The sequence below is a fragment of the Capra hircus genome, chromosome 8 (assembly GCF_001704415.2).
Source record: "Capra hircus breed San Clemente chromosome 8, ASM170441v1, whole genome shotgun sequence".
Classification (NCBI taxonomy): domain Eukaryota; kingdom Metazoa; phylum Chordata; class Mammalia; order Artiodactyla; family Bovidae; genus Capra; species Capra hircus.
The window spans coordinates 25,506,661-25,521,297 of record NC_030815.1 but is presented as its reverse complement, the minus strand read 5'-3'; the positions used below and the strand labels follow the sequence as shown (position 1 = coordinate 25,521,297).

At 39.4% G+C, this 14,637-nt stretch overlaps 1 protein-coding gene across 2 annotated transcripts in view; it reads left to right on the top strand.

Moving 5' to 3' along the window:
• ADAMTSL1 (ADAMTS like 1) overlaps positions 1 to 14,637 on the top strand; it is a 1,105,223-nt gene that overhangs the window by 787,355 nt on the left and 303,231 nt on the right. For both annotated transcript variants that reach the window (XM_018051922.1, XM_005683638.3), the window contains one exon: positions 11,545 to 11,671. In XM_018051922.1, the coding sequence (XP_017907411.1) occupies positions 11,545 to 11,671 (127 nt within the window). The remainder of the gene's footprint in view (positions 1 to 11,544; positions 11,672 to 14,637) is intronic.

Sequence of the window (14,637 nt, the reverse complement as noted above, 5' to 3'; positions counted from 1 at the left end):
TCTGTCCATGGGATTTCCCAGACTAGAGTAGTGGAGCAGGTTGCCATTTCCTTCTCCAGGGTGTCTTCCCAACGCAGGGATCGAACCCAGATCTTCTGCATCTGCTGCACTGGCATGCAGATTCTTTACCACTGAGCTGCCAAGGAAGCCCAACTCAGATGATACAGGACCTTTTTTTTTTAATTTGAAGTATAGTTGATTTACAGTGTTGTATTAATTTCTGTTGCGGGCTTCCCTGGTGGCTCAGAGGTTAAAGCGTCTGCCTCCAATGCAGGAGACCTGGGTTCGATCCCTGGGTCAGGAAGATCCCCTGGAGAAGGAAATGGCAACCCACTCCAGTATTCTTGCCTGGAGAATCCCATGGACGGAGGAGCCTGGTAGGCTGCAGTTCACGGGGTCGCAAAGAGTCGGACATGACTGAGCGACTTCACCTTCACATTAATTTCTGTTGCAAAGCAAAGTAATTCAGTTATGCACATATATATTTACATATTCTTCGTATTCGTTTCTGTTGTGATTGATCCCAGGATATTGAATACAGTTCCCTGTGCTATACAGGATGACTTAGTTATTTATCTATCATATCTATACTAGTTGCATCTGCTAATCCCAAACTCCCATTCCTTTTCTCCCCTACTCACCCTCCCTACTGGCAACCACAGCTCTCTTCTCTGTGTCATTGAGTCTTTTTCTGTTTCATAGATAGGTTCAATTGTATCATAATTTAGGTGGCACATATAAGTGGTATCATATGGTATTTGTCTTTTTCTGACTTATTTTGCTTAGTATCATAATCTGTATGTCCATCCATGTTATTGCAAGTGGCATAACTGCTTTCTTTATTTATTTGTTGCTGTTCAGTCACTCAGTCATGTCCAACTCTTTGTAACCCCATGGACTGCAGCACGCCAGGCTTCCCTGTCTTTCACAACGTCCTCGAGTTTGCTCAAACTCATATCCATTGAGTCAGTGATGCCATCCAACCATCTCCTCCTCTGTCTTCCCCTTCTCTTTTTTATGGCTGAGTGATACTCCCTTGTTTATATGGACCACATTTTTATCCGTTCATCTGTCTGTGGACATTTAGGTTGTCTCTGTGTCTTGGCTATTATAAATAGTGCTGCTATGAACATAGGAGTACATGTATCTATTTGAATTATAGTTTTGTCTGGATATATGCCCAGGAGTGGGATTGCTGTATCATATGGTAAGTCTGTTTTTAGTTTTTGAAGAAACCCCCTGATACTCTTCTCCATAGTGACTGTATCAATTTATATTCCCACCCACAGCAGAGGAGGGTTCCCTTTTCTCCACACCTTCTCCAGCCTTTCTTTGTACACATTTTTCATGATGGCCATTCTGACTAGTGTGAGGTGGTACGTCATTGTAGTTTTGATTTGCACTTCTCTAATTATTAGTGATGATAAGTATCTTTTCATGTGCTTGTTGGCCATCTGTATGTTGACACAGAACCTTGTAGGCCATTGTAAGGACTCTTGTGAGTCCAAGAAGAAATTGAGAAGTCCAGCAAATGATTGGTAAACCCAAGAGAAGAGTGCCATGTATGGGGAGATTCCCTTTGGAAAATCTTTGCTTGGAGGATAAAGAGTTAATGCCTTCACATGAACTTTTTCCAGATTGTGGTGTATTAGAGTGTAGGAGAGTTATGCCTTATCCATTTAGCTTGTATTTACCAGTATTTCTCAATAGCATGTGTTTATTGAACAAAAGCAACTAATTTTTAAAAATCAATTCAATTGCTCTCTCCAGAGAAGGCAATGGCACCCCACTCCAGTACTCTTGCCTGGAAACTCCCATGGATGGAGGAGCCTGGTAGGCTGCAGTCCATGGGGTCGCTAAGAGTCGGGCACAACTGAACGACTTCACTTTCACTTTTTGCTTTCATGCATTGAAAAAGGAAATGTCAACCTACTCCAGTATTCTTGCCTGGAGAATCCCAGGGACAGGGGAGCCTGGTGGGCTGCCGTCTATGGGATCTCACAGAGTAGTACACGACTGAAGCAACTTAGCAGCAGCAGCAGCAATTGCTCTCTCAAAAAAAAGAGATTCTGCTCATTAAAGATAAACTTTCTAAGCTATTAATACTGAATTGTACTTTTTTGCCTGGTGCATAAATTTCAGAATTTACAATGGTTGGTTGGTGTTGCTTTTGGCAACAAGGTTGTGGCTGAAGGAAACGCATCCCTCCTCATTTTTCCTGTCTCTCCAGTGCCATTCTAACCCCTAAAAAGAATGTCATACATCATAGAATGGAGGGGTCACTCATTGATTCAACTTGGGCCACACCAGTTCTAGTAATGCAGTCTTGGGCAAATGGTTGAATCTTTCTGAGTCCAGCTTTGTTTTTGTAAAATAGACGTAAAGTTAGTTAATTTTAAAGGGTACAGTAAGAATTAAGGAATGTTAACTAGACTCGTGGAAATCATTTTGCAGTATACACAAATAGCAAATCAGTATGATGTACACCTGAAGTGAATGTAACATTAATATCAATTATATCTTAATAAAAAATAATTAAATGAGACTATATTAATATATGTTGTATTAAATAAAGCAAGTGTTAGGCACACACTACTTTTCTTTACCTTCCTTAAGTGGCTTTCCCTTCTGTCTCTCTCCTCTTCCATACCCCCATGACCTCAGTGTTCTCATTGTCTCAGTGTCTCAGTGTTCTCATTCTCTTGCTGTTCTCACCTGTTTTGAGGAAATGATCTGATTAAACCCATTCACCCTAGATGGGGACCATGCCTATTTCTTATGTGTATTCCCCACAGCACCATAATAGCCAGCATAGTGCCTTATGTTCAGTTGATTTGGTTTAATTTAAGCATAATCAACAACTTCATGTGTTACTCCTCCCAAGGGCATTTGAACAACAAACAAAGGGCTATACCAATGGTTCCCAACTTTTTGACACAAAAGGGTCCTTTATTATTTTTTTTTATATGGGCCCTGTGCTTTGTAAGTTTCCATTAACTCAAAAGACTGCGTGTATTAAGCAATACGTTTTTATGTTTTATGCCTTAAAGACCTAAGTATAATGTTAAGTACAATAAAGATCATCAGGATTTAGTTTATTTGCATGATGAGATGGTTGAGTTTTGGAGGACCTTATGTGGTTTTATTTCAGGTTAAGTTATTTCCATTAGGCTTTTAGAAATATTAACCATAGCTTATGGACCACTATTAGCATCTTCATGAATGACCAGAGATGCTGTTTTCTTGTATTGGAGAGGTGTGGAGCACAAGTATAGATGATAAGTGGTTCCCACTTACTTCCTAAATATGCTGCCAAGTCATTACAGATGAAGCCTTCCATTCACCCCTACACATAAGTCTGGCTCTGGAGGCAAAGATCCTAATAAGAATGTTCAACCTTGTTATCACCATTGCCATTTTAAATACTGACTAGTGTATCTTTCCATGGTTCATTGGCATCCTACTAAAACTTAGTAATCCAAAATTGGAATTTTCATTTTGTTAGTTACCAGCCATGTAACCTTAGGGAAGTTATCTTCCCTGAACCTCAGCATTAAAATATGTACTTGAAATCATTCATATCTTCAGAAAATGTTCATCATAAGAGAAACATTTGTGAAGATTACAAAAAAGATAACCAATTTATTTCTCTGATTCTGGAATAGTAAATTGGTTTGGTCGCCTTGAAGATAGCCGTAGACTAATGAATTTGGGTTCTAGATGACAGTATCATACAGGATCATGGGCCACATATAAGCAGCAAAGAGCACTGCAGTTGGTTAGCAATATCTGCCACGGGTCCTGCAGGACAAATAGCTGCACATGTGCCATGTTTTACAGGCCCCACTCTAAGTGCTGTGAAGTCTATCCTTAGATTAAGTCGCCCATCTCAGTGCTCTATACCTGCATGATTCATTTTTGTTTCTTAAGATTTGCTTTTAACAAATGTTCCCTGACCATTAGGGTTCATCCGTGGTTATTGAAAAGACAATTCTATGAAACTTCTTGTATTTATCTGCTCAGATGTTCTTGGGACATTGTTACATGACATTGTCTTCCAGAAAATTCACAGCAGGTACATATCTAGGATTTCAGTACTTTGGGTAATTATGATTTTCCTGTACCAGATTGTCATTCATTCATTGCACAAATATTTATTGAGTCTACTATAAGTAGCACATTATCCTATACATTTTCTAAAAGATCCAGTAGATGCTATAACCCTTGTAACTGCTCATGTTTTCCTCTTTTCTAGGAAGGTCACATTCAGACCCATGACCCCTATCTAGAAAGTGTATAGGACTTAACAATGTGCATTTATGTGGTTCTCGTTTCTGGCGTTTTTATTATTATTGGAGGATAATTGCTTTACAAATTTGTGGTGATCTCTGCCATACATCAATGCAAATTTGTTTCTGGTTTTTTAACCCTTATTTTTACCTTTGCCCTATTTTCTCTCTTTTTAAAAAATATTTTATTGTGTTGTATCATATATATATGTACTATAACATTTTATAAAAAGCTAAAGCAGAAACCAATGTCTAAGTTTTTTAAAGGCAAGGTTGGAGATCTACTATTTTCCCTATTGATATAGATAGTAAATGAGTTATAATATATGTAAAGCACACTCTTCCCCCATAAAGTTCTATCTGAATTAAATAATTATAAATAAGAGCAGCTGTGATCAGATTTGCAGAGTTTCATTTTCCATATTTGTCTTTCCCAGTGCTGAAAATAAAGGGATTTAAAATTTTCTTACCTCATGGTGTTGGATCAAGAAAAGCTTGACATCACTGGCTCAGTATTTGATGCTAGAAGTTGAGGCCCTTACGGGAAACCATTTGAAATAGGGCCAGTATGAACCCATCTAAGCATGTCATTCTGAGGAATGGTATCTTATGGACTGTGTTTATTTACATTCTCCAAATTATCCATGCGGTGATCTCTCTTTCTCTTGTGGCTCCTAGTGAAGACATTTTATTATACATATTTCGGTGTCTAGAGAATTTCAGGCTTGTGTTCTGCCTGTTCACTTGCTATCAGCTATGTGAGGTGAACAAAGAAGCATTCTGTCACCACATACTATAGGCCTGATGCCTAAAATCTGCATGTCATGCTCAAAGTCTGTGAGCCAACTTGGACTGGGTATTACAGTTCTAGTTTTTTGTTCAGAAGGGTTTTCTCCCCTCTCTGTAGTAAATCCTGAAAAAAAAAAAAAAAGAAGAAGAAAAACCAACAATGTTAAACGTATGTGTTCCCCTCAAGAGACGAAGAACTGTCTGTCTTTATGCACGTATATGCAATGTCAGTCGTTCAGTAATGTCCAACTCTGTGTGATCCCATGGACTGTAGCCCACCAGGCTCCTCTGTCCATGGGATTCTCCAGACAAGAATACTGAAGTGGGTAGCCATTCCCTTCTCCAGGGGATCTTCCCAACCCCGGGATTGAATCCAGGTCTCTTGCCTTGCAGGCAGATTCTTTACCATCTGAGTCACCAGGGAAGCCCATGTTTGCACAAGTGTATACAAAAAGCATGCATTCAAGACAGACAAACAAAACGTGACCATGGTGTCTAAACAACAAACACATCTGGAAACTTCTTGCTTTTTATATCACCTGGGACAAAAGTTTTGTTTTGTTAAAGCAAAACTAGTCAATCATTTTGGATGGGGAGGAAGTTAGACCATGAAGCTGACACCTAGTAGCAGAATAAAACAAGCTGAATTAGGCCAAAATACTCAGTTTTCCACCCTTAACAAAAAATTCCATGCAGTTGCCCAAAGTTATGAGTGGCCATTATCTCACTTTAATGTTTCGTCCAGAATGGGGTGGGTCTGGGAACTCAGTGACCTGAACATTGCCTTCCATGACATTTCATTAATAATGAGTATAGGTGCACATGAGTCTCTTAAAAGTACTAGTCCTTTACAATAATTCTTATTCATGCACCAGGACGGAGGTTAAGATTTAGCTTCTAGTTGTCATTTATAGTATGTCTGTTTCTCTGTATACACAGATATATGATAACACACATACATATATATACATTTTTGTACACATGTATGTCATCAGTGACTGCAGTCTAAGGTTTCTTATCTGTAACCTACACTAGAATTGTGAGCAAACCATTATGTTTGATGCTGTGTATTTCATTGATTCACTGACATTTATTGTGCATCACCAATGCCAAACATTGTGCTAACCAGCAGAGATAGAAAGATAATAAAATAGGGGCTCTCAGCACATGATCTGCTATGGAAACAGACGTGTTAATAGATTAAACTTAAAATGTTATGCAGCTGTTTGAATTGAGAATATATAAAAGAAACCCCCAGATAATAATGGCTTAAACTCATAAAGGATTTACTCACCAAAAAAAGAAAAAAAAAAAAGAAGTCAAAAGGTAATCTGTCCAGGATGGGGTTCCATAACTGGGCTCTTTCTTTCTCTCTGCTCTGCCATCCTCCTATTCTCAAGGCTGTCTCATTTTCCAACACAGTGAAAGGCAGAAAGGCAGGCAGGCAGAAGGGTCCCTCCCCAGCTAAGTCAGCTTCTTGTAAGGCAGCCTTTCCAGAAGTTCCACATAACTTTCTCACTTTTATTTCACTAGTTGCAACTTGGTGATGTAGCCAATAAGAAATGTGTTCTTTGGATTGGGTATCTGTGTGTGTATGCTCAACTGTTCAGTTGTGTCTGACTGTTTGTGACCCCATGCCCACCGGGCTTTTCTGTCCATGGGATTCTCCAAGCAGGAATACTGGTGTAGATAGCCATTTCCTCCTCCAGGGGATCTTCCCAACCCAGGGATGAAATTTCACGCATCTCCTGCATTGCAGGCCAATATATTTACGCTGAGCCACCAGGGAAGCCCCAGGGACTTATGAACAAAAGGCTGAGGAATCATAGACCATTAAGCTCCTTAACTCTGGAATCTGCAAAAGGCCTTTTTGAGGAGGAGACAGCTAATTTGGGATTTGAAGGATGAATAGGAATTTGCCAAATGGAGAATTGGAAGAGCATGCCAGGCAGAAATAATAGTGTATGTAAAGGCGCAGAGAAGTCTGGCGTTATTTCTGCCAACTGAGCCTTTTCCTATATTTCTGTTTATTTTATCTCTATTATTAATGATAGCACCTTTTAAATTTTATTTTTTAATTGAAGGAAAATTGCTTTACAGTGTTGTGTTGGTTTATGTCATAATAGTTTAACTAACTTTTAATTAACAGTTACTCAGGATCAACAGATTGAGTTATGTCCACAGTGATTTTCCTGATGTAACTGCAATTAATTTTCCACTTGGATCAAAATAGGAACATTTTATCTGATGATAAAGTATTCCACATCTTAAAAATAATTGAGTTAGAATACTTTGGCATCTTAAAAAGGAACTGCTACAAAAAGAAAAAAAAAATACTATTGTGTCAGGGAGATGTTTGTCTTTTCAATTCTGAAGTTAAACAAAGACCAGTTAGAACTGACTTGGTTCGTATCATAGGGTCCATAAACCCACACTGGGAACACTAAGTTGGTGGTCTGGCCAAGTTACCCTTAAATATGTCACCTTCTATTTAGCTATTCCTAATATGACTGTTACTTTGGATCAATGAAACTGGATTGTTCTTTTCTTAAAATGACTTTGGAACCAAAAGAAATCTTTAGTATTAGAGAGAGATTTTCATGATTATCTCCATTCTGGCTCCTTTAGAGATATAAAATTTTCCTTTAGAGATTAAATATATAAAAATCTCCTTTAGAGATTAAAAATTCTCCAGAGAAAGTAAATCCTTTGAGAAACCTGAAATTTCTTTGAGTACACCTCCTTAGGTTTGAGATACCTGAGAGCTTAAGTTCCCATTCCCATTGATCTTCTACAGAGCTAAGTATCTTATAAAATTAAGGTTGTCTTTCTTCAACCCCAAACAAGAACACTAGGGTCAATGATCCTTTGATTACTACATAAATTAAGGTTGCCATATTTTCTCAAAGGATTCAACCCTACTAAGGCAATCATGTACTGTAGTCTTCTGATATCTTTTGAGATATAACAGACATAATATTATATTAATTGAAGGCATACAAAATACAAAATATTTGTATATACCAATAAATGTTCATCACAATAAATTAATATCCATCACCACACATAGTTATAAGTATTTTTTCTTATGATGAGAACTTTTAACATTGATTCTCTTAGAAGCTTTCAAATATACAATGCAATATTATTAATTATAGTCATCATACTGCACATTGCATCCCTATGACTTATTTTTTTATATCTAGAAGTTTGTGCCTTTTGATCACCTTCACCCATTTCACCTAGCCTCAACCTACACCATTGGCAACCTCCAATCTAGTCTCTGTATTTATGAGTTGCTTCTTCATCTGTTTGTTTTTGGATTCCATGTGTACATGAGGTCATATGATATTTGCCTTTCTCTGTCTGCCTTATTTAAGGTAATGCCCTCAAGGTCCATTTATATTTTTGCAAATAACAGATTTCCTTCTTTTCAGATAGATATCCATTCATCTGTCAATAGGCACTTAGATTAATTTCATGTCTTGGCTGTTACAAATAGTGCTGTGATGAAAAAAGGGATGCAGATATCTTTTCAAGACAGCAGTTTTGTTGCTTTTGGATAAATATCCATGAGTGAAATTGCTGGTTCATATGATAGAACTATTTTTAATTTTTTGAGGAACCTCCATACTGTTTTCCATAGGGGCTACAAGAATGTACATTCTCACCAATGGTACGTGAGGGTTCCCTTTTCCTCACCAAGACTTATTTATTGTATTTTTGATAGCTATGAGGTGATATCTCATTTTGCCCTTGTTATGCATTTCCCTGATGATGAATATTGTTAAGCACCGTTTCATGTGTTTTTTGCGCACCTAGATATCTTCTTTGGAAAAGTGCCTATTCAGATCCTCTGTTTATTTTTTCATTTGGTTGTATGGTTTATTCTCTGTTGAGTTGCATGAGCCTTTATACTCTTGATATTAAGCCTTTATCAGATATATGATTTACAGCTATTTTCTGGGAGAATATGGGTTACCTTTTCATTCTGTTAATTGCTTCCTTTGCTGTGCATAAAATTTTTAGTTTGATGTAGTCCCCCCACCTTGTTTATTTTTGTTTCTGTTGTCTTTGCTTTAGGTGTCAAATCCAGTCTTGATTTTTTTTTTTTTTGCCAGCTTTGATTTTTGCATATTTTTTATTTAGCTAGTATGTAGCCATGACAAAAAGGTGCAGTAAGCCTTATGGCAACACCTCCTCTTTGTCTAGTTAACTCTGACTCATTCAGTTCTCAGCTCAAAAGACTTTTCCTCAGGAAAATCTTCTCTGGCCTTTGTTTCTTTGTTGTTCTGTTTTTGTTTTTGCTGTGCTTTGGAGCCTGTAGGATCTTACTTCCGCAACCAGGATTGAATCCAGGTCCATGGCCTTGAAAGCCTGTGTCCTAACCACTGGACTGCCAGAGAATTCCTACTCTGGCCTTTCTACACAGATCAAGTTATCCATAATTTATGCTCTCATAGTATCCCATTATCTATGTCTTATAGATTTCATCATAATTATCATTCTGCATTTACATTCTGCATGTGTGTGCTGATTTGCATAATATCTGCCTCCATCACTAGACTCTTAAGTCCCATGAGAGTGGATCCATATGTCCTTGAACTCACCATTGGGTTTTGCTTCCAGCACAGTGTTTGGCTCATAACAGAACTTCAATCACTATTGGCTGAATGGTTGAATAATTGTTATGTCTTTGTAAATAAGTTACTTTCACACTCTGTTTCACACGGTGCTTGAAATATAAGAATCAAGGCAGCATTGCTCCGCTCCTATATAGGTTCATTTACAGATAAGAATTTTGAAAATAATTTCATTGCGGTTATAGGGAAGCACATCAGAGTAGTCTTAAGCCAGCACATGCTGGGCTCTACATGGATGAAGCTGGCATAAATTCTGAAATGGCCTCACTGCAGCTTCTGAACATATTGAAGCCAATTGCAGCTTGACCACAGTGAACACTCCAAAGATGGAACCAACTCCTTCACTCCTCACTTAAGAACTGGGCACTACATTTTCCTGACATCTTTACATTTCAAAATTTATAGAATTACTGAAGGAGTTGTTGTTTTGTTATCTATTTTTAAAGATGTCTGTATTATTTTAGGGAAGAGGTACACATAACTACATTTTTAAAATTTAGCACATACACAGCACAGTATTACATAGTTGTGCTTTTCAAGCCTTTGCCGAAACATGTGTTTGCAATTGTTAGTTGGAGGTACAAAATCCTCAAAGAAAGTTCATGCTAATAACCAAACTTTGGAAAGACAGGACGGATTGTGGGGACATTGTGGAGAAAAGCTCCTTCAAATGTCTCTACAGTTCTTATCTTATTTTGCCCATGACAGTAGTTGAAGTAGTTTAGGAGTATGATATTAAATTTCACTAGAACTGTCGAGATACAACTCTATAGTTCAGTTTGGATTTGAAAGTTTTTTAGCTTGAACATTGCAATGAAAAGATTAAGGATACAAATGAGTTTGCCCACATAAGTGATAAAGACTTGTGACTTTGTTAAGCCTGATTTGGACAAAGCACAAATATTTTATTAGATGCATTTAGAACTCAGCTGCTTATTAGCTAAGTGACCTTGGTAAGATTCATGACCTCATCTATAAAACAGGGATACCTTACATGGTTGTCTTAAGAATGAATGAGATGTGTGTCTTGTGCCTGATACAGGCCAGGGCCAGGCAATAGCAGGCACTCACTGTGGGCTATCTCTGCTGCCCTTCGTGTCAACCCTCCTCTTCCACCACATGCATGTACACCAACCTTGTTTCTGTCGGCTGATTCTGTGCTTCTGTTTCTGTTTCCTTAGTTGAAGTGCTAGCTAGAAAAGGGAGTATGTTTAATTATCAGTTAGCAAACATTTATTGAAGTCTTGTAATTTGCCAAGCACTGTTCTAGTTGCTTGGAAAACATCAATGAAGCCAAGATACAGAACCTCACCCCTGTGCATCTTACATTCTAAGGAACTTATGGACTAACACAGAGGTTATTCACAACATTTTTCCTGCTATAGTTATCCCACAGTTGTATTTTTTGTGATTTGGATGAAGCACATTTATTGAAAGTGGGAATTATTTTGGAATTGAAGTTCTATAATATTAGTAGTGCAGCATCTTCCTCTCTCTCTCCTTCTCTTCTTCTTCCTACCCATCATCCTCCCCTCCCTTCCCCTCCCTCCCTCCCTCCCTTTCCCCTCTGTCCTTCCCATCTTTCTTTCTCTTTGTATATTTCAATATATTTGAACTATGAAAATGTCTTTACCCATGCTACATTTTTTCCTTCTTAGCCTGATTCAAATTCCAGTTTGGTTCCTGTCATCAGAATGGATCTTCATCTCATCTTTATCTTCATCTCAAGGATGAAGGAGGCTGACTGGATGATGAAGGGCCCCACCCTGCATCCCTTTAGCAGTAGGCACTGGGTTAAATTACACATCTCTCTTTTTTGTTAGATTGTTGGCTGCGATCACCAGCTGGGAAGCACCATCAAGGAGGATAACTGTGGAGTCTGCAACGGAGATGGGTCCACCTGCAGGCTGGTCCGCGGGCAGTATAAATCCCAGCTCACCACAACCAAATGTAAGACACTACAGAGATGGGGCCATCTCTGGGCCTTCTGATTTGTCATAGTCCCCTGGCTTAACTCCCTGCAGCAATTAGGGAATGACATCTCCAACCAAATGAAGCCAAATATGAAAACCCTGTGGGAAGAGAGTTAGGTTCTTTTTTTGTGGATTAGTTTAGGTAAGACAAGTCAGGTCACCCACTTCAATCCCACAGAGGAAACCTTTTCTTTAGAGGCACATTAGAAGGAAATTAGGCATAGATCTGGATATATTCAACAAGAAAGCATGAGCTTTGCTATCCAGCGTGAGAACAGGCTACATCCTGACCCCTCACTGATTCACAGTCTGGCAGAATAGTAGAGAGAGGGGCAGAGTAGAACAAATGATCTCCTGCCACTGTGAAATCACATGGTCTTCACTGACAAAGTGACCTTGGATCAGTGCTGATCACACGTTTCTCCAGAATAGATATTGGGCAGTGACTATGTGAAGCCAGTTATAGACTATTGTGTCCTAATCTCTCTGTAGCAGCTGAATACTTGTGTGCCTGCTATACGTGTACGTGCCGGGAACTTTACACGATCATTTCATTTAATCCTTATAACAACTTTGTAGCAAGGTACTGTTTATCCCCATGTTATGAATGAGATAACTGAGGCTTAGACAGATTAGGTGACTTGCTCAGAGTTCCACAGCTATGAAGTATAAGAGCCAAAATGCCAGCCCAGAGTCTGATTCCAGAGCTTAAGCACTTATTTGTTCCTCTTGATTGTCCAAAATTCTGCTGTTCCCAGAGTGTTTGTAAAGCAGTTAGATGGATCAAGGTGAGGTACTTTAAGTGCCTGCCCAGCTGGGTCCTCCTAGGGTAGATGGTATATGTTCTCGAGATACCTGACCCAACAACAGACTCACCCAGCAAGCTAGATCATTTTACCATACATGATCCTCTGAGACTCACTGTTCTAGGCACTGCAGCAGAGAGAGAGAGAAACAAAACCACCCTTGTACTCAAGACCGTGCACTTGTTAACATCTATTTATTTTTAATTGAAGGTTGATTGCTTTACTGTATTGTGTTTCCTACCAAACATCAACATGACTCAGCCGTAGGTTTATCCATGTCCTCTCGCCCCTGAGCATTCCTCCCATCTCCCTCCCCACCCCACCATTTCTAGAATAACTTGACCTTTCTTGGCATATTTTCTCAATTTTTCCATTGTCTGGAATCCTCCAAAAGATCCTTAATGAGGACTTCTTTGTACATGTCTCCTGTGATTTGGGAAACGGGAATGAATTTCTTTACTGACTGTGGTTTTGTCCTCTTAATTGTTGACTAGTTGGAGGAAAACACTTGATGTATGGGGGGTTTGTGGCTTTAAACTACAAGGGACTTGTAGTTGCAGGGGGGAAAAAGAAGCACTGTTTGCTGGAGAACTATTCTGAGAAGACAGGAAAAAGCAGCTCACCCAAAGGACTAGCCGCTGGGGAAGAAGAGGAGGTGGGAAGAAAGACTAGGAACTTGTAAATACATGAAACATCAGAGGTGCCAGCTTAGGAAACTCTCCCCTTTCTAACACACCTCAGGCAGTGAAAAATGTGATTCTGAAGAAAAAAAAGAAAAAATACCTGAGCAGAGAAAATGATGAAGGGCAGAGTAAGTTAGACGTTGATGTAGTGCGTTCAGGTGAGATTTATTTTTCCTGTGATCATGTGCTGGTTGTTTCTTCTATAAGATGAAAAATTAAACAGTTTAGAAGATGAAAACCAGCGAAGGGTAGAGGCATAATTCTTTTGTAAATCTCTGAAGTCATGGTGGGATATTTGCAGAAAAAAAAATTACATTCAAAAGGTACTTAGTGATTTTTTGAAGTATAAAATTTATTAAAACCCTACAGCATTTCTTATTGAAAAATAAAAGATTTCTTTGATAGAGCTTTTCAAGGAATACTAAAGAGTTGAAGTCTTTCTAATTATTGGTGTTACATAATTGAATCGGTGTTTGTTATCGAAGAATCTAAGGACTTCCATGAGGCACAAAAAGAGATGACAGACATTCGTGCAGTGACTGCTGTAGGGCAACTTCCAGGGGCATGTTTTCATGATGAGAATCCTTCCTTTATTCCCTCACATCCCTCTGCCTTCCTGTCCTCATAGAAAAGCCTGCACACTCTGCTCAGATAGATATTCCCCCTACCCTCCTGTTAAAAGGTGATCGGGGCCCTTTGGAGCCTGAATCACTGGAACAAAGTTGGAGAAGCCCTGAAAGGATGAACTGCAGCCAGTTGAGAGCCATAAGTCATCGCCAGGTCTGCAGACAGATACCTCAGTGAACAGTGCTCTATTCAAACCAACAGTGGGTAAATCACATAAGACACAAGCCAATGATGATCCATAATGACAAAAGGCGACTGATTCGTTTACCTTAGCACTGACGATGCCTCATGACAAAATGATTTATATCAATAAAGCCCAGCCTATGCATGCACCTCACCACAATCTATAGCAGATGCTGAACAAGCTGCCCCATTTATGTTTTCTCCACCCCCAGAAGAACCTTCCACCCTATATATACAGACTGTGAGATGACCAACAGGCAGGGGAGATGAGACTGCTCTGCGGAGCCCAGTGTGCCGGCCAGGTGAGCGGCTCTCCACCCATGAGGCCTGGAGGAGTTCTGCCAGGTCTCTCCCTGCTGCTGCTAAGTCGCTTCAGTCATGTCCAACTCTGTGCGACCCCATAGATGGCAGTCCACCAGGCTCCTTCGTCCCTGGGATTCTCCAGGCAAGAATACTGGAGTGGGTTGCCATTTCCTTCTCCAATGCATGAAAGTGAAAAGCGAAAGTGAAGTCGCTCAGTCATGCCCGACTCTTAGCAACCCCATGGACTGCAGCCTACCAGGCTCCTCCGTCCATGGGAGTTTCCAGGCAAGAGTACTGGAGTGAGGTGCCATTGCCTTCTCCCTACACTCTAACAAAAGACA